The sequence below is a fragment of the Triticum urartu genome, chromosome 2, assembly GCF_003073215.2.
Source record: "Triticum urartu cultivar G1812 chromosome 2, Tu2.1, whole genome shotgun sequence".
Lineage (NCBI taxonomy): Eukaryota > Viridiplantae > Streptophyta > Magnoliopsida > Poales > Poaceae > Triticum > Triticum urartu.
The window spans coordinates 75,146,797-75,171,835 of record NC_053023.1 but is presented as its reverse complement, the minus strand read 5'-3'; the positions used below and the strand labels follow the sequence as shown (position 1 = coordinate 75,171,835).

The 25,039-nt window shown below is 44.7% G+C and overlaps 1 protein-coding gene and 2 long non-coding RNA genes across 6 annotated transcripts; all 3 read right to left on the bottom strand.

The window, feature by feature from the left end:
- Window positions 1–989: 989 nt before the first annotated feature.
- On the bottom strand, window positions 990–3,749 carry LOC125541090 (probable glycerol-3-phosphate acyltransferase 3). Its single transcript, XM_048704576.1, has 2 exons — window positions 3,029–3,749; window positions 990–2,033 (listed from the first exon to the last, which is right to left on the bottom strand). Exons 1-2 carry the CDS (start codon window positions 3,701–3,703, stop codon window positions 1,125–1,127), a joined length of 1,584 nt encoding a protein of 527 aa, XP_048560533.1. The 5' UTR covers window positions 3,704–3,749; the 3' UTR covers window positions 990–1,124.
- A 2,977-nt stretch (window positions 3,750–6,726) lies between these two features.
- On the bottom strand, window positions 6,727–8,161 carry LOC125535909. The gene is made up of 3 exons (XR_007294855.1): window positions 8,024–8,161; window positions 7,560–7,699; window positions 6,727–7,180 (listed from the first exon to the last, which is right to left on the bottom strand). It is a non-coding gene; the product is annotated as an uncharacterized LOC125535909 (long non-coding RNA).
- Window positions 8,162–8,167: 6 nt separating this feature from the next.
- Window positions 8,168–12,268, bottom strand: LOC125535908. 4 transcript variants are annotated; one of them, XR_007294854.1, is made up of 5 exons: window positions 11,300–12,268; window positions 11,002–11,184; window positions 10,327–10,470; window positions 8,441–10,057; window positions 8,168–8,235 (listed from the first exon to the last, which is right to left on the bottom strand). It is a non-coding gene; the product is annotated as an uncharacterized LOC125535908 (long non-coding RNA). The 4 variants fall into 4 exon arrangements; XR_007294852.1 differs by adding an exon at window positions 10,145–10,233 and having other exon boundaries at window positions 8,169–10,057; XR_007294853.1 differs by having other exon boundaries at window positions 8,169–9,656; window positions 9,819–10,057; window positions 11,300–12,267.
- Window positions 12,269–25,039: the final 12,771 nt, after the last annotated feature.

Sequence of the window (25,039 nt, the reverse complement as noted above, 5' to 3'; positions counted from 1 at the left end):
TTATGTGAATGTCTATAATTTTTTATATAAACTTGGTCAAAGTTGAATGAGATTGATTTTGAACAAACCTAATATGCAAAGTAAAAGGGACCGGAGAGAGTACTTGACGATGCCTTCGTTCCCGACGAGCATCATATCATGCTTCTGTCTTTCCTCGTCTGCTCGCTGAGCTGAAACGCAAGCGCCTCGCCCAGCACACGCTGCACCCGGTTCGCCATGTGGATGTTGTGGCTTTTGTCGTGGCCGTCGGCCACGGTCGTGGACTCGTGGTATCGACCGGCTCGAGGAATTTGACGCGGTACTCCGGCCGCGGATTCATCATGAAGTAGAGCGAGTCTTCAGAGAGATGTTTGAGGGGGGCACTACTTCTTTCCGAAGGGCAAATTTCTGATTCTCATGCAGCTCTCCAACCTCTACTTCGGCATGCTACACCATTGGAGACGGAAGGGGATTGAGTTGGGCATTGTGTACAATGACTCTCAACGGGAAGAGATGTAGGAGAGTTTAGAGAGGTCGTGTCAGTTGACTTTTTTTTTTTGCAAGAAAAACTTTGGATCTATTCATGAACTATCATGGTAGTACAAAGAACATCAAGAATAATTAACAACAATTACATCCTGGTCTGCAAACTAACCTATGGTTGGATGGTTAGAGGGACTGTGGTATCCCTAACCCACCAGAGTTCAAATGCTGGTGCTCGCATTTATTCCTGAATTTATTGACTTCGTAAATCTCAAGATGATATGTCGGCTCTGTGCGTTCATAGGGGTGAGTATATGCGCGTGTATATGAGCACTTGTATCTGTACTGATGCTCAAAAAAATTTACATCCTGGTCTGCAGACCACCTAGCGTCGACTAGAATCATTGGAGCGAGCCAAAGGCACACTGCCTTATCGTGCCTCGCAACAAAATTTTCATATTTGCTCTCTTTATTCCTTTTTTGAATATGTACATAAATTTCCACACACATCAAGTGAAAAACATAGAGACATAAAGTATAGATGTTCATACACCCAGGCCAACAATAAGTCCATTTACAAATACCGGTGAAAAGAAATCAAAGCAATAAAGAATTACTTGTACATCACATGATAACACATGCGTAAAAAACTAGCCGCACGCCTACTTCTTGGCCTTCACTTTGACGATGCCTTCGTTCCCGGCCAGCATCATGTATTTGTCTTTCCTCGTCTGCTCGGTGAGCTCGAACGCAAGTGCCTCGCCCAGCACACGCTGCACCTGGTTCGCTACGTGGATGCTGTGGCTTTTGTCATGGCCGTGGCCGTCCTCATCGCCGTCGGCCACGGTCGTGGTGTCGACGGGGTCCAGGAATTCGACGCGGTACTCCGGCCGCGGGTTCATCATGAAGTAGAGCGGGTCGAGCACTTTGGATGCCGGCTTGGTGGACGTGCCGTAGAACATGTCGACGCGCGTCTCGAGCGCGACGGGGGTGACCTCGGCGGCGAGCTCGGCGAACAAGGGGCTGAACCGGAGCAGGTAGGGCTCCCGGCAGGTCGTCCCCTCAGGGCACACCACAAGGTTTCCGCGGGCCAGCAGCCCCGCCATGCGCCGGCGGTCCTCGTCCCGGTCCCGGGTCAGCCGGGCCGTGCGGATGGGCGCCATCAGCTCGGAGACGGGGCTCACGCTGTAGGTGACCGCGGTGACGGGCTTCCGGAGCCCAGCCGCGACGGTGATCGGGTCCAGGAGGGTGCGGTGGTTGCACACGTAGAGGCGGCCGCCGGCCTTGTTTTCATCCATGGCGTTGGCGGGCGGTCCAGCGATGATGCGGGAGCGCATGCCGGTGAGGGCCCCGATGGGGACGGAGACGCGGTAGGGGAGGAGGCTGTATGCCATGCTGCGGAGGATGGCCAGGAAGATGCCGAATGGGATGTACGTGTACATGGCGATCGCGGCGGAGAACGTCGGCGTGAAGGCGAGGCGGCCGTCGTGGAAGACGAGGGGCTTGGGGTACTTGTCCCTCGGCAATGCCTGCCATGCCGCCTTGTCGGCCTCACTCACAGCATACGTTTCCTGCAGTTCCAAGGTGCTCTAATTTAGTGCGTAGTTCATATAATATACTTACGTGAAGTGTAAATCTCTGGTCAACTACTTCAACTGTACCATGAACATGGCCATCAATATTTTATCTCGCTAATAGTATATTTTACTTCAGAACCTAAATAACATGCTCTCAGCACGACACTTTGGTAGGTTCTCTTTGCCACCAAACTTCAACTAAGAGGAGGATAAGCATGCCTCATTTCTGGAGCGTGAAATATGCTGCTCTGCCCCAAGTTTCACACCAAACGCCGCCTACTCTCATTCCTTTCTACAAGTCATCTACGAAGTCAAAATATTGGCAACATGAAGTTTAATTTATTTATTTTCCTTCTACATCCTTCGTAATTGGTAGTAGTACTGACGACGTGCATGTACTCCACCGTACTATAGAACCATATAGTACATTGCAATTAGCATGCATGGATATGTCTGGGTGCTACTTTGTAAATTCATGATTCAACTTAACTACGTAATTTCTGATTTGTGCATATGTATATATAGTCATATTGCTTGAATCCCAAACTTCTTTGTTACACTGTTTTGAGAAAAATATTTTATCATTACAATAATGTGGTTGATCTAACATGGCTAACTTGCACATACCTAAGCATACACATCCTGGCTGCTACGTGAATAGTGTTTTCTTGTGAAAATTCCTACCTAACATTACCAAATTTCACCTAAGTAACCATGGATTGTTCTCTATTCTGACCTTTAAATTTCTTACTGACAATATCACTGGGATGTGCATCTGTCTACCTATAATGTGTGCTCTACTATCTGAATATTCTGGATTTCCTTGTAAGCGAAAAGATAGAGAATGTCTTGCATATGAGAATAGCTTGTGTGTTAAAACACCCCGATATTATTTCTGTAATTAGTCTTTTGTCCTTTCATTTCCTAAGTTTAGTTTTCTTACTACAATAACATATTCCCTACTTGCCTGGAATGATAATAAGACTCACCTTGCAATTATGGGAAAATAAATGGTGCATCTTGCCGCCAACTTTGACAAGCCCAACCCCTTCATCATGCTTGCCCTTGTTCATCATCTCCTCTGCGGCCACCGCATCATCTGTGATAACTCCGATGTAACGCCCGGCGACCACCATGACCTCCCTTCCAACCACAGTGTCCACACCAAGGTACTCCTTCAAGAACCCCTCGACCATCACCCTTGGGAAGACCGTGCTCACCGCCACCACCGTCCTCGCCTTCTTCACCGCCTCGAGCCCCTGGCTGGCCACGTCTTCCAAGAAGAGCTTTGGCAGGACGGCCTTGCTAACCCTAAGGACCTCCTTCTCACGCAGCCCGAAGAAGGACACCATGACCATGGCCCTGAGGCGCATGTCATGGCCAAAGAGGCACATGAGAGGATAGGTGAGCAGGAGAAGGAGGCCGCGGAGGAAGCCACCGGCCTCGACGGCCACGAGCATGAAGTAAGGGAAGGTGGATAGCCGGGACATCAGGAGCCACGCCTCCACGTCGACTATTACCGTCTGGCCCTGCAGCTTCTCCGTTGGTGGCACGGCCGCACCTTTTGCCGTTGAGTGGCGGTGGTGCCGGCCGGAGAGGGTGCGCCGGAGGAGGCGGCGGAGGGGGCTGAAGGGCTTGTGGAAGGGATACGGCTTCTTCACCATGCTTGGTGCGCGCGCGCGGTGTGCTCTTGCGTGCCGTCGTTGTGGTTTTTGCTTGTGATGATGAAACTCGGAGTGCATCCGGGTGGTGTTACTTATAGGGAAGGCGGCTATGCGAGCACTCGGCAGGAAGCATCTGAAGTTTGACCGGTCTTTGTTGGGTGGGGTTAGCGGAACAGCAGGAGAATGCTCGAGCCTCGCTTTGGGGCCGTATGGTTGCAGCTGTACGTTGACAAATTGCATCGTTTTTCAAATGGACAACGTACCTAAATATATAAACAAGCGTCCACGTAATAACTGTACTAGTACTAGGATAACTGAAACCATACCACGTGTGCTAATTTTCTGCCAGACAAACGCGAACCTCCAACGTTATCGCCCCGCCACGGCACCACGTACAGCAACCAGAGGACACAGGAAAAAAAATAGGTTCGAACAGCGGCTAGATACCCAACTCGCAACAAAAGAGGGGGGGGGGGGGGGGGGTTAGTTTTCGACCATGGCACACACGATGATAACAGGATCTCTACTCCTAACCAGTAGAACGCTCAGATGTTCAAAAAAAAAACTAGTAGAACGCCCGTACGTTGCAATGGGCTTTATATAACTTGTAGTACAAATGCATTACTTTTAAAGAACTATAATGATCTTGGTATCCATAGAGCTAGAACAAATAAATACAAATAATTAGAGGCCTAGATATCCAACATTAGATAGCCTCGTGTAAGTTGCATATAATAATCCTTGTAAATGTTTTGCTACTAATAAATTTGTGGTGGGCTTTTAATCTGCTGTTTTAGATCTCCAATAGGAAATACATGATTCCCTATCGGAGGTATAAATATGTGTAATTCTTAATTGATCCGTTTCTAAATCTTCTAGCTAATAACACCATAATTCCAATGATTGTGCCACATACTTTTTGGACCTTATGCATAAGCACTTATTCACCTTACAATATTTTGCTGGGGTCAAACTGAATTGTAAAACATGCGTCTCATGATAGGAATTGCAAAGTGAATGAGACTAAACGATCAACATTTTGCAAGGAGTATAGTGAATGAGACTAAACTGATCTACAACTTCAAAAGTTATGATTTCATTAACATAAAAGTATATGATATACTTGTAGATATCCATGAATTTTGCTTGATATGATATAGCAAGAAACATGGGACAACTTTTCTTACCTTAACATATGGAGCAAATACTGACAATCTAAAACTATAGCTCAACGACGTAAATATTTTTTGCATATAGAAGAAAAGAAAGAAGGTCCCATGATTTGAAATAAGAGAAACCACATGAAAGAAAGGAACAAAGCAATAGGAGGAAAAGGAGGCATGCCAAATCATCACCGTGTGTATGTGGCAATATCACTAAAGTGGCTGTCGTGGCCTCCTAGGCTATGGGGTGAGGAGGTGCTGGTATCAACTCCAAATAAGATGTCAGCAAAATCATTATGGTCATCGTCCTCGAATCGACGATAACATTGACTCGGTGGTCACTCCTCCGATGTGCCTTCTTCCCCATGGTTGGGCTTTCTCAAATAGCTTGATCTTCTTCCTCCAATCTAACAATGATGCATGTTGGCACGCTTCGGGCCGACTGGACATATATGCAACCCGTGTGAGACATACATGGGATGCTGAAGGGCATCCATGGCGCTCATGTCAATGAAGAAGAGGAGGTTGGGCTTGTCATAGTGGTCGTTGCCGTTGAATCAGTCGATGCGCTCGAACCACTATGGTGATGACACATACGTAGCAGGCATGATCTCCACCGCAGCCGAGCTTATAACACATCCCTTCTCGAGAGTCGCCTAGTTGTGCACATAGTGATTGGAGGAATCTAAACCATGCCAGTAATAGCACACTACCGTCCATCGCCTCAAACACTGCCGCCACAAGGCTGAAGCATGGTGCCGCCACAGATAGCACCCAACCGACTAACCCCCCTTCCCCCCACAACGTAGTACCCACCGCCGTCATGCGCTCAGTTACAAAGCGATGATGCCATCATCATCCCTGTTGTCTCTTCCTCCTCCAATTCTGCTAACACCTTCGGTTCTCCCGGCCTCGTCCCCATGGACGACGGCGCAGAGTAAATCTTCGAAGAGGCAGTTGTTGCCTTCTCCGCCAGCACTTTGCCTTCACTCTGGATAGCATCATGGGGCCGGTGAGGGAGGTCGGAGCCCATGAGCTCATGTTTCTGTAGGGCCTCACGAGCGCGTCCCCATCCTCCTCTGCAACCTCCACACCTGCCTCCCGCACTATGCTCTTCATCCCTAGCCATGCCCAATCTTGATCAGGATGTATGACATATACTGTCTATGTAAACATCTAACACACACCTTCCATGCAGACATAATAATTATGCTATTCTTCTCCTGCCCCAAAGTTGCAGAAGTGGAGTCAGTGAGTGCTCGTGTTTCCGATCCACACTGATCTAGACAAGGATGGCACGGAGGAGATGGTGGACAGATGCAACCCACGCTGATCTAGCCAAGGATGGCACGGAGGAGATGGAGGACAGATGCAACTGCTGGGTGGTTGAGGGAGAGGGAGGTGCCGCTGACAGTGGCGGTCATCTAGGGTTACGCCTTGATGGAAGGGTTTGCTCGCTCATGTGGGGGAGAGGTGAGAGAGAGAGGCGACCGACTAAGATGTAAAAAAAACCATGGATGTCCTTGGACATCAGGTTGTGCCAAATATCACATCCATAAGAACTCTAAAGTAAACCTAGACTTGAAATAATATTGACAGTACACCAAACTGCACTTGAGAATTCCAAACTGAAGATTTATGTCTAGCATATCATATGTCATGTATCTGTTCTACTCCATATTCCAAAATGCAGGAACACACTGTCAAAAAAAAAAATTCTGCAGCACAAGACGCCATGTATATGTTCTATTAGGCTCCATTGCCATTTATTCTTTACATGGCCTTCTGTTCACCAATAAATAAATTGCGCTCAGAGGAACTCAATTCCTTTTAATTCACAGTAAAGCTTGCGATACTGAGGAAAAAAAGCAAGCAAGCAAGCAGCCACCTTAATTTATTAGTAGGGTCTCAATCTGGCGCTTACAAGCTTTCACACTACGACAAAATAATTCAGCGAGCATGTTGTAGGCACAAGAAGAAAGCAAACGGCCAGCTTAATTGAACAGTAGGACCTTGATCGCTTAGACTTTTTCTATTGCAGCTGGAAGACACAAGACCAATTACCTACAGGCTGCAGGTCCGTTGTTGCAGAGACATTTAAAGCTCTCTTCAACATCATTTACATATTTGCATCTCGCGACATTGTCCTCATTTACAAAGTTCTGTCTTGAACATCAGAGACATTGTCTGCTAAAGTTCATCATGAGCTTCTTTAACTTTAGCAAGTCTATCGAAGCTTGACCATGGATGCCTCATTCCGCATATGTTCCGGGCTTCCGGCATGACCACCAATACCCCTAGATGGACAACTAAGCTACACAAAAAGAGTATATGAATAAGAGATTAGCAAGTGTTTTCTCGCTCAACTCGAAAACATATCAAGCAATTTTTCTTCAAAGTAGGTATACCCTCTTTTTTGTACAAAAAAGGGGCAGACACCTTCATGTCTAATAAAAAGTTCTATAGCAAATCAACCGAACCAATCAGGCTTCTATTAACATGCTTATATGCATGATAGTATATTCCAAATTGGAACTAAAACCGACTTCAATATACATAAGTGTTCAGTAAACTGCATCTTTGCCAAATTACTCAATATACACAAGGATTGAGAGATCATCATGCAACGTAAATGGTGCACTGAAACAAGATTTGTGGATATCTGGTTAGGAGCATGAACTGCTAATCCTTACTTTGCAAATATAGTCCGGTTACATCGTCTCAATATACTTGATAAGCCTTTGGTGTGAGAAGTATATAAAAAAAGATGCATGCCCATTGAAAACTTCGAGTCTTCTGAAATCACAATTTCCACCCTTGCTTTCCTAGATATCTGCTCAAAGAAAAATGATATTATATACACTTGCATGTATTTTTTTTGCTCATGATCTTTCTATATGCCAGTGTTTTATGCAACTACATATCTAAGGGGAAAGGCATTCCTAGCACCGCGTAGGAATACCATAAATTTTGAAGTAGCCACTATTCACTACTGGTTGTTGTAATCTATGTTGCTACGTTAGGTCAGCGGTTATAAACATGGGAATGCCAGACTACAAGTTCAGTACAAGGGTGATCTAAATATAGTTATGTTACAGCTTAGTCGCAACTGACTGGGTTAAGCATCTCCGCGGTTCTAGCGCAAGAAGAAAAATACCTTGACCAATATGAAAGGAAGGCAGATGCCATTAACATTCTCTAACAGCTGTAACTGAAGGAGATATCAAATACACCAGTATATATAAAATAGTAAGAGGCAACAAAACCAAAGACAAGTTGTTGCATAGTGTAAGCAGCTTGCCTGTTTTCGATTTCCTAGAGGAGTGCCTTCTTGCTCCTAATCTTGTTGACGAGTCCTCTCCGAAATTCCTTCAAAGAACAAGATGGTAGAAATCAACTCATAATCATAATTGTAACTTGAAAGGCCCATCCGCCGTATCTCCTTTTTCTATTTTGCCGTAACAGGAAGTGCAATGAGAACGTTGAAAGCATCATACACTCCCCGCCTAATATTCTTCTCATCAAACAACAAAGATAATATTTATTTGAGAATCAATGGGGGGAGTTTCCTCACCTGAATATCTCTACTCAAAATCAACGAATGTCATAACAAACACGAACCTTCACAGGGATCTCCACCATCGAAAATCATAACGACAACCAACTTTGTGAGGCATCTTGCTCAATCATTGAGCTAAGATGAACCGAGAGCACGAAGCTCGCCGCAACATATTGGCAGCCCTGAGAGGGTCTTGAGCAAGCATCACGAGAAGCGGCGAAAAGTGAAGGCAACGAAGGGGGGGGGGGGGGGGGGGGGGGGGGTTGGTGGAGCGGTCATCGTCGAAGAAGCGGAGGCAAGACAAGATAGGTGCACTCCATACCACGCCTCCAGGGAGGTTTACGGCGCAGGGGAGCGACACCGTGGTCGATCAAATAGAAGATACGATCATGGATTTCCCCCAGAGTTCACCTATAGCCACCGTCAGGCCGATGATCAAACAACGCCATTTAGATGGAAATGGTGTGAAGCATCATCGTTGTCTTGGCCAGCAGCATCTATCCAATCATGGTTTTCTCCCAATCCCCGGCCACACCCCCCCACATGACGAACGCAGAGCAGCCGCCAGATCTAGGTGATTCCTGCCAGCAAAGCAAAGCCAGCAGACATCAAGATGTTGTAGTAGCCAGACGAGACTTTTGATCGCACAACAACAACCAGACATCGGGGAGGAGGAAGTGGAGTGCTGCAGTAGCCAGACGAGACTTTTGATCAGCAGGAAGGGTGGTACGGACGGAGGAGGAGTAGATGCAGAGCGGGGGCACCCCGGAAGATCCAGATGCGCCAGCATCAAGGATGCAGAGCAGCACCGCGACCAGCAGGTCGACGCTGCTCAGGGAGGGTGGCTGGCGATGACATGGAGAGGCCTGGGTGGGAGGTTGGTGGAGAGCAGGGCGCTTGGGAGAAGCACGAAGAAGAGCGGCGTTGGATGGACATGGCACGGCAGATCCGATCACTGCGATGTTGTTGTGTTCCACTGTCGTAGTTGCAAAGACAGTAAGGCGACAGTGCTGGTTAGAGGTCTATAACATGTGGATGTTTGTAATAAGCTTTCTGGAACCATGACATTTGGCGGGCCGGCACTCTTTGTATCAGTTCCGTGCTAAATGGAATTGGGAGCAATGCTTCTTAATTCGCAGAAGTGGAAAGGGAATAGAGAAGTCCATATTATACAAACCCCTGGACCAATATGTGCCATGGACTTCAGCTCTGAATAAATCTCATCTGCAACCTGTAATAGACAGTAGCTGGTTGAGGTAGTTGATGAATCAAGAGGGAAGAAAATAAATCAGTTCCCAAGCATATATATTTGAAAGACGTGTTATGTATCAGCAAAAAAATGGCATGGCAACAATGTAATAGAAGTATTGAATTTTATGCCTTTCAGCATCACCTCCACAGGATAATTATTTTGCGGTGGCATTCAGGATACTCTTTAATTTGTGCTTCTTAAGCAGACTGCATAGTTACAGTTTAGATAAAGCCATCCAAAACTATAGCAAACTCCATCGATATTTAAACGTGGCATTCGGGGATGATTTATCATGGCCAATTAGTGAAGGATACATGCGTTTGAACTTTGGAGAACACCTCACTGTATGTTGTTCTTCCTTTGGCTTCCACCCTCACAAACTACAAAATCACGTCAAATGCTCATTAGATAAAAGTACCATCGTGTTAGCAATTCAAGTTTACATTCATGACAGAAAAACATCTCACTTCGAAAAGGTTATTGCACAGCCGTTACAGTAGATGGTAGAAATCAACTCATAAAACACAAGCAGAGGATGTAATTTGAATCAGATAACCTACAACGGCAATATAGTTTTCAGAAAATAAACATTGTACTGGCTAAATAAATGGCGATATAGTTTTCAGAAAGTGAAATATACAAGATTCACCTTATGCTTGGAAAGAGGCTTTCCAATCATCTTTATCGGTCACCAAACACCATCATAAGTCTTGCATTTGAGTGCATATCAATCTTCACCAATGACTACAATGCCACATGATGCTTGTGCTTCTTTTAAAGTGGACCATCCGTTCTGAAAAAGCATATTTGATTTATCAGTGGATTTGATTTGAACGTGCAAAAGTAATAGAATAATAAGCATATATGAGTTTCATACTACACTTATTTATTACTACAAGGAGGTAGCACTGCAGTGTTTTTATGATATGCACAAATTTAGGAGCTTGGAGCTGATTCAGTTCAACCAAATTGCCATTTCCCAGTTCTCATCTGGACAGCCTGAAAAAAAGGAAAACTGCACAATAGAGGCTAGAGAACATACACCTGGTTCATGTAATTCACAGGAAGTGCTCAACGATGCAATACCAAAATTTAATCTAATGAACACACTTAACGATGCAATCTCCTAAAAACCATGATCTGACCATGGACAACGAAGACAAAATGGGCAAATAAACTATAAATAGAGTTGTAGCAACTTGATTGTGCACCAACAAAAATTACATGGCAGTGTGATGGTAATGTGCATTCAACCCTGTGTTACAGGCCACTTGCAATTGGACAAGGATTCAAATCAGCACCTGACAATTTGTCGAACACTTACCGATGAGTCAGAAATATTGCAACCGATGCGGGACGAGCTTGGACACATTGAGGATGACGACAAAACGGCCGCCGGCCCCCTCGATCATCTTCTCATAGAAAAGAAAGCAGCTGCTGCCCTCTCAGGCCGCCGGTGTGCTGCATGCGATGCTTGGACTCCACTGCAGGTCTTCCTTGCCGAATCCTGCATCAGTTCACATTTACCTAGCACATCAGTAAATCCTTCCAAAGGAAAGGAGCTACAGAATCCGTCAGTTAAACTTCTTGGTATTTGTCTGAAGTCTTAAGTAATCAATCACCTGAGGGTAGAGCCTCTCAAACCGGTAGTAGTAGGACTCTTTGTTGATGGACACTATTGTACAACATTCTTCATCTTCTCATTAAGCCTTCAGGCCACTAATCCAGTTGTAGCCCACGCCGTCACTGAACTGCATTCCTTCTGCCTGTACGGATGTTTCCTTCTGGCTGTGGAGGGGAACATTGCAGTTGCAGAAAGCATTAGTTCAGAACGCGGCCCATGCGCAGGCGACCGAGGGCCCCTGCTCAACGGTGTCAACCACCGCTCCTTGGCCACGACCACCGCGTCAGACTGCTCCGGCTGGGCTCCGCTTCATGTTCAACGTTGTCCTCCAGCAGTGCGCCCACACAGAAAGGCCACGAAGGATGGGAGGCGACGGCGAAGGCTTGAGCAGGAGGACAGAGACAGCGCGAAGAGGAAGAGGTCGTCGCGGCCTCGCCCGGGAGGCACCACGTCGGCCTGACCGCCTGAGGTGGTGGGCCAGACTGCGTGGCTCCGCATGTTGGCCATCAACGAACCGTGCAATGGCAATCTCCAATTTCATGGATCAGACGACGGTGAACCTTGATCTACACGGATCTGGCTACTGCTACCTCGATCTGGCACAACGCTACCCTCCAAGCTCAGACCATCACGGCTCGATCCTTCTCCTCCGCCCAGCGCGGTGGAGCCACTGCCCCAACCGTCCACCCACTAAGCGACACGACCGACCCGCTCCCATCCTCACTGCCCGTAACATGAGTCGCGGCGGGGCAGCGAGGGTAAGAAACCCTAGCGGTAGCCAGGCGTGGGGGTGGGGGTTTGGAGTGCTGTTGCGTGAGGGAGTGAAGAGGTGGAGATGCTCCTGCGGCCGCGCCCGAAGAAGAGGTCGGGAGATGGGGGCGGCGGCGGAGCAGGAGATGGGGGCGGCGGCGGCACGGGAGAGGAGGGAAAGAGAGAGGTTGCATCGGGATCGAGAGGAGGGGCATCGTACGGGTTTTTCTCAGCGGGAGCGGTGGTGCGGAAAAACCTATGACTACGAAAAAAACCCGAATGAAAGTGGTGGGACGAAAATTGACCGGCGGAGACTACCAATTGCTCCCTTCACTTTCGTCCGGTTTTTTTCGTAGGTTAACCTTCGTAGATTTTTTTTCGTCTTGTTTATTTTTGTCTCACCTTCCATTATTATATCCTCACGGTGATTTTTTTCACTCTCCCATTAAAAACTTTCTTAACTTTTGCAAACTTTCCTAATCATGCATGTCACAAACGGGTAGGTATTGATATCACGTTACAAACAATAAAACCCATTTTCATGGAAATCAATTGAAATCCTAATTTCCTAACACATTGATTCTTACCTTTTCTAATCTCTACTCAGTTGGTAGGCATGTCACAAACGGGCACGTATTGATATCACGTTACAAACAATAAAACCCATTTTCATGGAAATCAATTCAAATCCTAACTTTTCTAACACGTTGATTCTTACCTTTTCTGATCTCTACTCAGTTGGTAGGTGGTATCTTCGCTTCCTACTCCCAAACCTCGATCGCACAATCCCCGAGGATTCCCCACGATTCTGCACGCACAAAAGAAACAAGCAAGAAAAACCAGCGTGACTGAAACCTACGAACCTATGTCCCTCTTCCTCCCCAGCCGCGAAGCGAAGCCGGCCGGCCGCCACCCATCGCGTGCGCCTAGGGTTCTCGATGGAGCCTGCGGCCTCCATGTCGTCGGCGAATAGGCGAAGGGCGGCCTCAGAGGCGCTGGAGCTGCAGCTACGGCGGAGGACGCTCGAGACCATGCTGGAGCAGTGCGGTTATCGAGACGATGTTCAGGAGTGCGAGGACGGGAATCTGGGCTAGGGGCGGACGGCTGGGCGGCGACATCAGCGACAGGGAGGGGCCACCCCCGGCGCCGGGGTTGGCGTATCCGAGGGCAGTCCACGGTGGCTGCGGCGAGGGTGGGCTCATATCCCGTTCATGGAGCTCCGGCACCGCCGCCCCGTTTCCCATCTCTTCCCGATCCGGCGCCGCAACCATCGTCTCCTATCTCTCCCTGAAGTCACGATACTGATGGTTGCCAGGGGCTCGATCCAATGAAACGTAGGATGGTCGGACACTCCAGTGCGGATGCTTGCAAGGGCGTGCTGGCCCTCGCTTGGAAGGGGATGAGACTGTCAGGAAGTTAACTTGGTTGGCGAAAGACCAGGCGCAAGATGTGGTGGAGTGGAGACGACGGAGGTTATGGTTGGTGTGGAGATCACGTGTCAGCTGCTGGAAGGATCACGACGATGGCCTGTGTGCGTTCCAGGCATTGGGCTGGGTAGCAATGCATGATGGCTATGCGACTTCCATGGCGATGCAGACGGAACAATCAACGTCAGCATGGCCTTGGTTGGCTTGGGAAGGCTTCAAAAACTGTATATTGGTTTCATCTTGCTTTTTTTCTCTTTCACAAGTACATGTTCACTGATTCTATTTTTTAGCTGATGTTCTTTTGGTTTTAATGATGCATGAGGGTGTGATAAAAATGATTAGAAGTAATATACACTAACGTTAGGTTTAGCATTGGGGGTAACTTGGTAAGTAGTAACAATTTGTGGGTTCAAGCCACGCACCAGTAGAAGGATGCCATGCCGAGGAGTGTCGGATGTGGCCAGACCTCCAGTTTTCAAGGAAGATGGCGGACGAGCCTCCACATCAGGGAAGAGATGAGGGGCTCCGGGGCACTTTCCAAAGAAGCTTCTCTTTGTAGTTTCTGTGTGCCAAGTTTCAATTGTCGGTCTGTATATTTTTCTGAAAGCAGTTTGTGAATTCTGAACCTATTTAACTAATACTGAAGCCATCTCTTGTTTTCACTCCTTCTGAACCTAGCAAAATGACCTGCTTGGGTCGAACGAGGACATGGGCATGGTGGTGGATATAAGAAGCATGGCAAACATTCAGCTACAGAGGAACATTATGAAAGGTATGTACGGTAACTCTAGCCATGCATGGCCACACACCAACATATGTTTTGCACTGTTGTATATGTTCTAACCTAAACAAAATTGTTTACTGTGAACGGAACAATGATGCGTCGTGATACAGAGGTTGGAGAGGCTGGAGGAGACCATATGCCAGCACAAAGCGCATCTTGATGGCCATCAATATGAGGAGCTGGACCTACCCACCATTTTTAATAAAATCAGACCCGTAAATCAGGCTAATTGCAAGCATCGGGTACTTGTTAGCTATTAATTAAATCTCTTGTCATGCAAGAACATGTACTTATTTGGATGAAAGGACTGTAGCACGACTCAATGAAGAGCCAGATCGACCGTCCGCTCCCAGCGCACTCCCCGGTTCTGTCGTGCTGCCCCGTGCACCAACCATCCAGTAAAGATTTTGAGTTTAACATCTTTTCAGGAAGAAATTATCTATTGATCCACATGTTTGTATTTTGGCAGACATGAGTTAATTTACCATCTTTTAAGGAAGAAATTACTAGAGAGAAGAAAGCCTAGTTTTGCAAGTAGTGACAGTCCAACATCATATTGACAAATCTGGTTTCTCTTTCCATATATACTAGATCATTGAAGGCGCGCGTTGCTGCGCCCGTCCCTTTTTACAATGGAAAGGTAGGTATTTATAAATGTCTGAACGCATGATTACTACCCAGATCCAAGCCACATAATAACTCTGTGGTGGTCGAAATCACGATATGGCACCTATAATTTCATTGAGTCCATACATATATGAAAATGGCACTGATCGTTACTTCTTCTTTCTGAACAAACCAGTACAAAGATAACATTTTAAGGTAAGAGAGCTCTGTCATTTTTTCTCGTCTGGAAAGGCAAGCCCTTCTGTTGTACTTCCAGGAACGCTTTGGCCTTACCAAAAAAAGTGACAACTTTAGCGTGCTCGTACCAGCAGAGAATTAACGCATCAAACCTGCAATAACTGGACAACAGATGATACAAAGGTATACCGAAGAGACTACACTTGCTCAGAACAAAATGCAAGTAAAACTATTATCAAATGAAGAATTTTACCCAATAATGGCAGATGCAAGATCCAAAAATAAAATAAAATCCATGGACTATCTCCCAAGGCGAAACATAGTTTCTCTCAGACTGATATGTGAAAGTGCCTCGGGCCCTCATAGTGCCCATGAACAGTGATCGAATTGGTAATATAATTGCTATATGGATTATAATCGCTACTGTAGTGGAACTAATTTAGCAACACAAGTAGCACAAAAAACTAAAATCAAAGGTAAACCTTCTTCTTTTTACTCTCTTTAGCACAAAATTAAATAACACACTGAAAACTGGTCAATGTTGAACAGTGTTAGATGATAAAAATAACTTGTACCCACCTAGATCTGTGTATATATATTTGCTCAAATTCAAACTAATGGTCACCAAAGGAAGAAATCTCCCTTCCAGATAGAAGTAATTTACGAACTCAAGAAAAGATAGAAATCATTTAAATGACGGACTAATTTTCTTGCGGAAGTAACCTGCAGGCTAAAAATGTTTTTTGAGAACTGAAGCATACTACAAATTGACTGTCTATTTTGGACGAGCAATTAGAAACTACTTATTGTTTTGTATATAGCAGATTGAACAACAATTCTTTTTTTCTTCTTCTAAATTTGGAGGAACACAGTCCTCAGTATGGTGACTATATAATCTGGATTATCGAGTTGGAGTTTGTCAACTTATGTTATTTGCATATGTGCTATAGTGTTGGTAATGGAGGAGGCCAGGAGTGTAGGTTCTAGCAATCTCAGAAGTGGGATAGGTAGAACGACAAAAAGTCAAACTAAATTTAATGGAGCAATGATAATAAACAAAACCAAGACCTTAACTGGTAATAACAAAGTACACCATCTGCGTGCTTATAATCGAATCCAACCTTAATTTTAGTGTATATAACAGCAACATGGATGCAACTATGTGTTTGGAATTTACAGTCTTTAGGCCCATCTAATCACGTGAAGTGCAAATTCATACTACAAATTAGCATGGGGAGATCCATCTAAACTTTCAGTGACTAAGATAGTGCAACGTTTGCTAATTTTGGGCTATCACAGGATAAAGCCATGCACTTGTTGGTGCGACAAAGCGACATGCTAGAAGAAACATTGATCACAAATGTAAAAGCAGATAAATAAATCAGCAATTTACTGTAAAGAAAAACTACTTAGAATCATGAGAAATTTGTGTTCTTTGGTTCACACAAAAATGAGTTTAAAGGAAGAGCATTGAGCAATATCCCCTATGAATAGGAAGAGCTGCCACAACCTTGTTATGTTTATGAATTTTTTTTCTGGATAGTTGGTGATGCAAGGTAGTAATGAAAATAAATTGGTATACTGAAAGCATGATCCTCTAGTCTGAACAGTATCTCTACAAAAGAAAAGACGAAACAGACCTAAGTCGCAAGAATAGAAGCAAGTTACAGCAAGAGTATCTCATTTCTATGTACATTGTATTTGTCAGGCAAGATAAACGCACATGATATCATGTCAGTTAATTTGATTTGCTACAATGTTGGTCTAAATCAGATTCACTCCGTGCATCAATAGAGCAAATTATATCTCAGAGTAGGCATGTGAGAGGTTTTATCCAATAATATTGTGGATGAAAGCAAACAAGAAGGCATGGCAGAATAATCGATCATGATAAAAGAGAGAGCAGTACCTAGAGGTCTTCGACGTTTGACACAAAGGTCGGCGGAGTCCTTTTGGTTGCACAATGACACATCAAGTTGTTCTACTATGAAGTTATCAATGCGAAACTGCTCAGATGGATCCCGTGACATAACATATCTTTTATGTCAGCACAATATCAAGACAAAATAAGTATATGTTTGTTGAGAGCTTGAGATACATACCTTCCCAATCAGTACTGGCCAATAAGATTAATGTGACCCTGTCCATAGAGAAAGATGACACCTTTCTTCAGTAAATTGTGATATCCACCTAATAAAAACACAGATATGCGCTAGTTATAATACAAAAAAACAGCATACCAGAAGTTCTAAGAAACCAGTGACAGCTATGAGGACTTGTCATTATCAAAATTTCACCTATATTAAATTAAAATGTACAAACTGCGACATATTATAACTATGGGCACACCTTCACTCTGAATAGAAAGATGGTTAGTGAACTTACCTTGAGAGCACCTTTGACAACGCAATCAGATCCTCCATCTCTTAATTCAAATGTCTCATATATTCGTAAATCCAATTATCCAAATATTAAAACTGAACAGTTCCGAGGGACCTTAGATACATTACATCATTTCTTCTCACTTTATTCCGGGAGAAATTTGGAACTGTCATTTTACTGATTTTATTATTCCGCCTGTACATATATAATTCTTCCTAGATGCACAATCCCTGCAGACTGTCATACTTATCGGTACAAAAACTTGCATCAGTAAATCAAGAGATTTAGCAAGAAAGAGAAAGGAGCATCCGAATGGAGAGGTAGAGCAATATCATTAGACAACGATAGGGGAGATAGAAGAGGGGTAGAAACGGATTACCTGCAAAACTGCAAGGTTGTTACAGACGCAGAGTGGTGAATAAGGCAAGGCGAACATGGTGAGGGTGCCGGAGGTGTCACGTCGCGTCGCATCGGCTGAGCTGTCCGCCGATCTGGACACGCCGCCATCCCACGCGAGCACGCGCGACGCAAAAGGTGAAGGGGCAGCGTCGGGACCAATAAGGAAGATGGAACGCCGCCGTAGCATCAATCTGTGTCGTCGCGGAGGAGGAGGGCTAGCCCGCTGGGTTTGGATGGGGCGAAGAAGATGGGTTCTGGGAGGGTTTGGGCATCCGCATCGCCCAGTGTCAGTCACCGCCGCCGTTAGCGCGATCAGAGAAGGGTTGAAGCCGCCAACGAGAAAGGAGAGGTCAGGATGGGAGCGAACGATTTAGCATGGAGGGTAGTTGGATTGGGTCGCCTCACGGGGTCCATGCGCACTGACAGCTCAATGGGCTTACCTGGCCTCTTTCTAGCCCAGTAAACCATAGTGCTCCGATTTTGTTTTTGGAGCAGCAGCCCGGAAACTGTAGCACTAAGGCACATCCAACGACCAAAAACGCCCGCATCGTGAGATCTAACGGCTAAAACAGCTAGGGGCGTGAGAGAGTAGGGAAAGTGCTCAGTTATAATGTTTTTAAATAAGTGTATAATTTGTTTTGATTAAGAAAGAAATGTATACATGTTTTTTATATATGTATCTCCCCTGATCTGCTTGTAGTAAAACCGACTTTGGTGTTGCAGTTTTCCTCATATTTTAGTGCTATAAGTACTAACTCGCTTTAGTAGCAATATTTTCTACTCAGGTAGATGCCTGTTTCTGTCCAACCATGGACCTATTATATTGCTTTGTTGTAAATTATTAAGCCTGAAACAATCAATGCATTTCCTGCAGCCTATCTCACGCAGGTAGATAGGTGTTGCATTCACAAGCAAGCCACTACGCGCGATTAGGCTGTTCAGATTCTCCTGTGGTGTCAAATTGTTTTGGTTTGTACTTTGTTCTCTTCGTTTTAACTGCTATCTTCTCTTACCTCTTGCAGACTAATGTTTTCTTATGGGAGAGCTGCTAATGGTGAGCGATATTCCTTGGGTCATAACAAGATATGAGTTGAACAAGTACAAATAAAGGTAAATGGCATATTTTCACTGCAAAAAAATGGATACTCTTATCATTTGCTTGTCTTACCACAATAATTGGTGCGCTTGAAATTTCAGAAAACGAAATATGTTGGCAGTTTGATTAATGCATTGATGATGTAATTATATGGCTAATATATGAGATAAAAATAGCTACATGTTGGGACTTAATTTGGAGTTTGTTATGGTTTGTCCCATGTGGTGGATAATGGGTCAGTAGACATACTCGATTGGTTACTTCCAAGTAGTTTGGTTAGTACGTGAGGACCTTGGAGGGAGGTTTGGTGTTGATTAATATGTGTTAGTGACCATGAGTTAGGATGACACTGTCTGATATTGCCGGATCCTTCTATACTGCATCGAGGTTCATGTGTTCAGTTCATGTGTTGTTTCCTCAGCCCTTACCGCCATGGTTTTCTCAAGTGCAACCGCAAGCTTAGTAATAGCAAGATAGTAACAATATTTTTTTTCGAGGGTTGACATGATTATGAATGTTTGGGGAATTCTATTTTTGTTTCTACCTGATGATTAACTGTTCGCAAGATGTGTGTTATTTTTTATTTTATTTTTGGTAGCTTACCAAGCGGATCGGACCACTTGGTAAGATGTGTGTTTATTGACTATGTGGCGGTGAAAACTTGAGAATAGGAAGGGATTTAGCATGGTGAAAGGAATATATTGAACTATTATTGTTTTTCATAATATAAGGTATGCCAACCGTATATATTTTCTCAACAAGGAGTTAAACACATATTGAGGATGGTAAAAAGCTTTGTTTGGACCTATATTATGACATTAAATTATTGGAAATTTCCCTTGGGTTGAAAGAGTAGTGGACTTCAATTTCTAGGTCTGTAATTACAGAAAATTTATGCACTTGTGTTGTTCACTTTTCCATGTTTTCTTCAGGCATTGGGCAAGGCTCCTCCTGTGTGGACCGCGAGAGATTTAGAAGGCCGAAATGGTTTAGGCAATTGTCGACCATCCAACTTATCGAGAGATTTAGAAGGTCGAAATGGTTCAGGCAACTTATTGGGCAAGGCTCCTCCTGTGTGGACCGCGAGAGATTTAGAAGGCCGAAATGGTTCAGGCAATTGCCGACCATCCAACTTATCGAGACCATCATGGATTCCAACCGAGTTATTTGTGATATCCAGAATATAACCCGGCACAAAGAGTTCTTTGTGATGCCAACCGAAGTATAGAAGTACATGCATTTGCAAAAAATAGATAATGCATTACTCTTATATTCTACTCCATTTGTAAACTAATATAAGACTTTTAAGATCACTAAAGTAGTGATCTAAAAAGTCTTCTATTAGTTTACAGAGGGAGTAGTATGCTATCTACATATTTTTGATATTCTTAAATTATCAGAAATCCACCTTTAGTGAAGGCATTACTATGCATGATTATTTTATGAAAGTTAAACATACAACATAAATCGACGACTTGATAATTTGTTATATTTGTTGGAAACTGACCGTGCGGAGCATAAAGTCACTTAGGTGAATCGGGTATCTGAGACGAGGAGCACAAGATACCTTATTCCACAAATTTTGGAGATAGAATAAGTTCATGGTGTGAAACAGGATGATGCGACACACACACACAGGTGTGGTTCGTATGTGGTCTCACCCATCTCGCACCAGAAGCACACTTCTGTAGGCCCACACATGGTCCACATTTCTTGGCCCGTGGCAAAGCACAACGTGCATCCATGAGCAATTGGTGGCTATATTTTATTGCATCGGGAGCAAGAATGCGTTTTACTGTTCTTGCCAACGGATTATACGCGCCAGTGTATATCTGTAGAGTCACCTCTCTTCAGATTGTGTAGAGGAGCTCAGACCAATTATTAGAATTTAAATTGCATGTCTACTCCAATACACATCAAATTATTAGCTTTTATGTGTGCACATTGTATATTCTGCAGTCTGCAACATCAAATTATTAGCTTTTATGTGTGCACACTGTATATTCTATAGTCTGCACACATCTCAGAAACGTTCGGGTGCCTGTTTACTACTCCCTCCGTAAAAAAAATATAAGAGTGTTTATCTAAAAGCTTCCTTCCATGTACTTTTGGCATAGTTTAGATTTTTGTGTCACCTCTCCTTGGGAATTAGGGGATGTCCTACATGTCAAAGCATTTCTGGTCTAATCCTAATCTGCCGTGTTTTGGAGCTTATGAATTTCTTAAAATTCATTTACTTAAGAATGCAATCTTCCGGTGTTCATTGATATAACGTGTTGTCTTTTGCATACTTTTTGTAGTTTCAGTAAGATTGATCACATAGATGGTTCTACATGGATAGAGATATCCACTTAGTGCACATCTGTTGAGATTCAAAAGGTAATTGACATTAGTTGAGATTCAAAAGGTACTTGATTTTTGTGAAAATTATCGGTTCATGTTGTGCCCATTTGTAGACTTTTTCTCAGTTTTTTTAAAATTGTATGTACAAGCCGAATTCAGGTGCGGTACAAGCCATGGTGCACTATATATTTATCAAGGGTGATGTGTTGTTGGTTGAAAAATTGCCGCAGTTAATAGCTTCGGCTTAATATTTGACACGGACTTGAACCATTTGCAGTGTCATTGTCAGGCTGATTATTGCTATGGAGAATGAAACATCCATGCTATCGATGAAGAACAATCTCACAAAATTGAATATATCTTCTTGTGCTATTATTGCTGAAATTAAGAGGCGCACTATAAGTCTGAGGAATTGTCAAGCTTTGTGTACCTTATAATAGTGGAACCCATGGATGCGTGAAGTTGAGTAATATTAATACTACTTAATCGTTGACGACATATATCTAGTTAGCGAACGATTTGATTGGTTAAGGAGACACAATAACTACCGAGAAGAAAACAAGTGGAAGAGAGTCTTTATTTGTCCATGTATGATGGAAATCAGATGCCCACCTTGCTTAACACATATTTCTGAATTAAAAGAATAATTTGATCAATGTTTCTATGTTTTTTATTATTATGTGACAACACATGGACATTCGTCTTTTGCCCGTTGCAACGCACGGGCATTCCGCTAGTGTACATAGAACACGAACGCGAATATAAACCCATGACGATTTATTGTGGAACGCAAGGGGTATGGCACAAAGATTTTGGGCCGCATGATTGTGTCGCGATCCGTGAAGTGGATTGGTTTCTGCATTTGATTAGATCAACCCTAACATGTCGATCCATTTCGTTCGTGTTGGTCCGTGTGGGTCCGCGAGGCTGAAAACCATGGCCCATTGTGCTGACGCAACTCAAATATTGTCCGTGCACTGTTAATCTGAACAAATTTTTACCTTAGAACTGGGCGAGTTTTAGGAGCACACGGATACAAGACAAACACGCTGCATGTTCGTTCGGCGTCCGCCTTGGGTCCGCATGTTGGCGTCTAACTACCACCATCGGTCCAAGCTCGTCCTTGGTGCACCGGCCAGCCAACTTCACCATTGCGTCATGGCTGGCATGCATGCCCCTCTACCTTCCCGTTCGTCGATGCCGCTACGACTGGCAGCAGTGCATCCCGGCGCCATGGCCGGATGTTCATCTGCTACACGGCTGACACCTCAACCCCGATTGGGTGCCCGTGTCGATGTTGTCGCAGTGTGTCCACACTCGGATGGACGAGATCCTCCGCCACCGTGCTGCACTCCTGGCCGAGTTGCGCGCCCATCGGACTACGCGGTGGACTCTCCCAACTGGGACGCTTGGCTCGCCAGGGAGCATGAGGTCTGCCGCCGGCATAGCTTGTGTGTGACGGTTGTGCGGGCTACACATGCTCCACCACCGCCGATGGTGGTGCGAGAATAGGAGGATGCCTTCCTCCCGACGCTCGAGGAGGCCAACAGGCGGGCCTACGAGGAGTCAGAGCTCGAAGAGATGGCCTTGTGGCCTGGCCTTGCGAAGGCACTGGCGGATTCGGTGGCCGGCGTGGAGGCCAACCTGCCGCTACCACCCACGCACGCGCCCAAGGAGGAGGAACTGCTGCACATCTACGTGTTGACGAGCACGATGCCTATCTACGTGTCGTGCCCAACCGTTTGGATCGGCGCGACCGAGGAGGAGGAACTGCTGCACATCTACGTGGAGGCAGAGTTGCACGACCTATAGCAGGAGGCGGCACAACAGCAGCAGGCATATCCCCTGGGCGTAGGCACCAGCATACGCCGACGTCGCCAATAAGGACGACGACGGTGAAGATGACGCCTAGATACACCACCCCCTAGATTCCCCGTTGCCGACGTAGATGTTCAATTTTTAATTCTTATTTTAATGTTTTTAGTTTTATTTATTGTATGAATGGAGTTTTGCCGACTATCTTTTTTAAAATCCTATGTCTGCCCGCAAATCTCGAATGTGTTAGCCGCGTTGGGCGCACCTAAGGCCCACCGGATGAAATCGGACATCTTCGTCCGTCTAGCCAACCCGAACGAGCAAATAGTTGACCAAATGAGCGTCCATTTGTGTCGGCACGTTGTAGTTGGCCTTAGAGTTTTGTCCCTTGTGAATTCCTGACTGAGACAACATTTGGCAGTAAGACGCAGCCCACCCACCACGGCTCTTGCTTTTTCTTTTGACTTCAAAATTCCAATTTGTTGTATCTTTTGAGCCGAAAGTCCACTTTGTATTTCAATTGCACATTCGTGTTTTTTTGTGATGAGGGCTTTGAAACAAGACCACTCTTGAACACGTTCGGACAAGTTTTAAAATTTTCATCAAGTTTCAACTACTGGAACTTCTTAAGAATGAATGATAAATTCACCAAGTTTCAGAACTAAAACTTGAACACAGACCCAAGGCCTCGAGTTTCTAAAACTGAAACTTAAAGACTAAACCATAAACCCTAGTCCCTAAAAGCCCTAAACCCCTAAAAGCAAATGAAACTTGATAAAGACAATAATATTATGACAATCAAGTTTAAAAAATTGAAACTTGCAATTTTTTTTAGAAAATTGTTGAATTGTATTCAAGATTGTCCTTGCTTGAAAGTTCTCGTCGCAATGAACATAAATGTGCAAATAAATTTTAGTTTGGACTTTTGATTCAAAAGATATTGTTGATTCAAATTTAAAGATGAAATGAAAAGACATGGGAGGTGGGATGGATGACACATGCATCTCTGGCAAAAACTGCCAAAAGCAAGCATGGATAGACCCTCGCCCTACAATAATCAAAGCCTTAGGGCAAACAACTTTATGAATCTTAAAGCAATCCGATGGCTGTATGAATGTGTGCTCCCGTCCCGGCGTACCTTTGCGAGTTTCCGACCTATAAACCGTGGAAACTCTCGTCTTGAGGAAGCCTACAATTCCAACAAGTAAAACATGTAAAAAAGAATATTTTATTAATATAAGCCTTAGCATAAGTGTGATACCAGTTTGATCTCCTTTTTTAGCTAAAAGGACAAAGGTCATATACTCATATGAGGTTACGGAACAGTGAACGGGAAGAAGGAACGAGTGAGGCTTTCATTGGTCAAACAATATGCCCTCCTCACTTGAGGAGAGTGAAGGTCATGACTTATTGAAGAAAATTGTTAATTGGCCAAGAGAAGGGGAACTCCTTTTGTCAGCCAAAAGCTTACCTCTTTCATCTCAATTTCACATCTTGATCTTGCTCACTTCGCCCGCCTATCGTATCGGCTTGGCTTCCTCCGTCAAGCGACAACTTCTACCTCTGACGGCTTCACTATCGCTCATGACTGGTAGTAGTTGTATCAAGTAGAACTAACCCTTACAAAAACACACCAATGAAAACTTAAAATTACACCCGAATATTTGGGGTGTCGAAGTCTTCTTTCCCTTACGTCCATCGGCGGCGCGCCACGAGCAAAGCTCGTTGCTGCCTCTGGGCATCCATCTCGACCAAAAAAACCTTGTGTAAACTCATGAGCTTATATAAGCAGTGACCGGAAGACTCCCGGCAATGATCCACATAACAAATCACCGCCCCGGAGAAACAATTGTTGAAGGGGGCCTAAAGAGCACCCCCGTTCCGGTCAGAGTGGTTGGAGAACACAAATCACACTCTTATCGATGAGGCTGTCGGCGT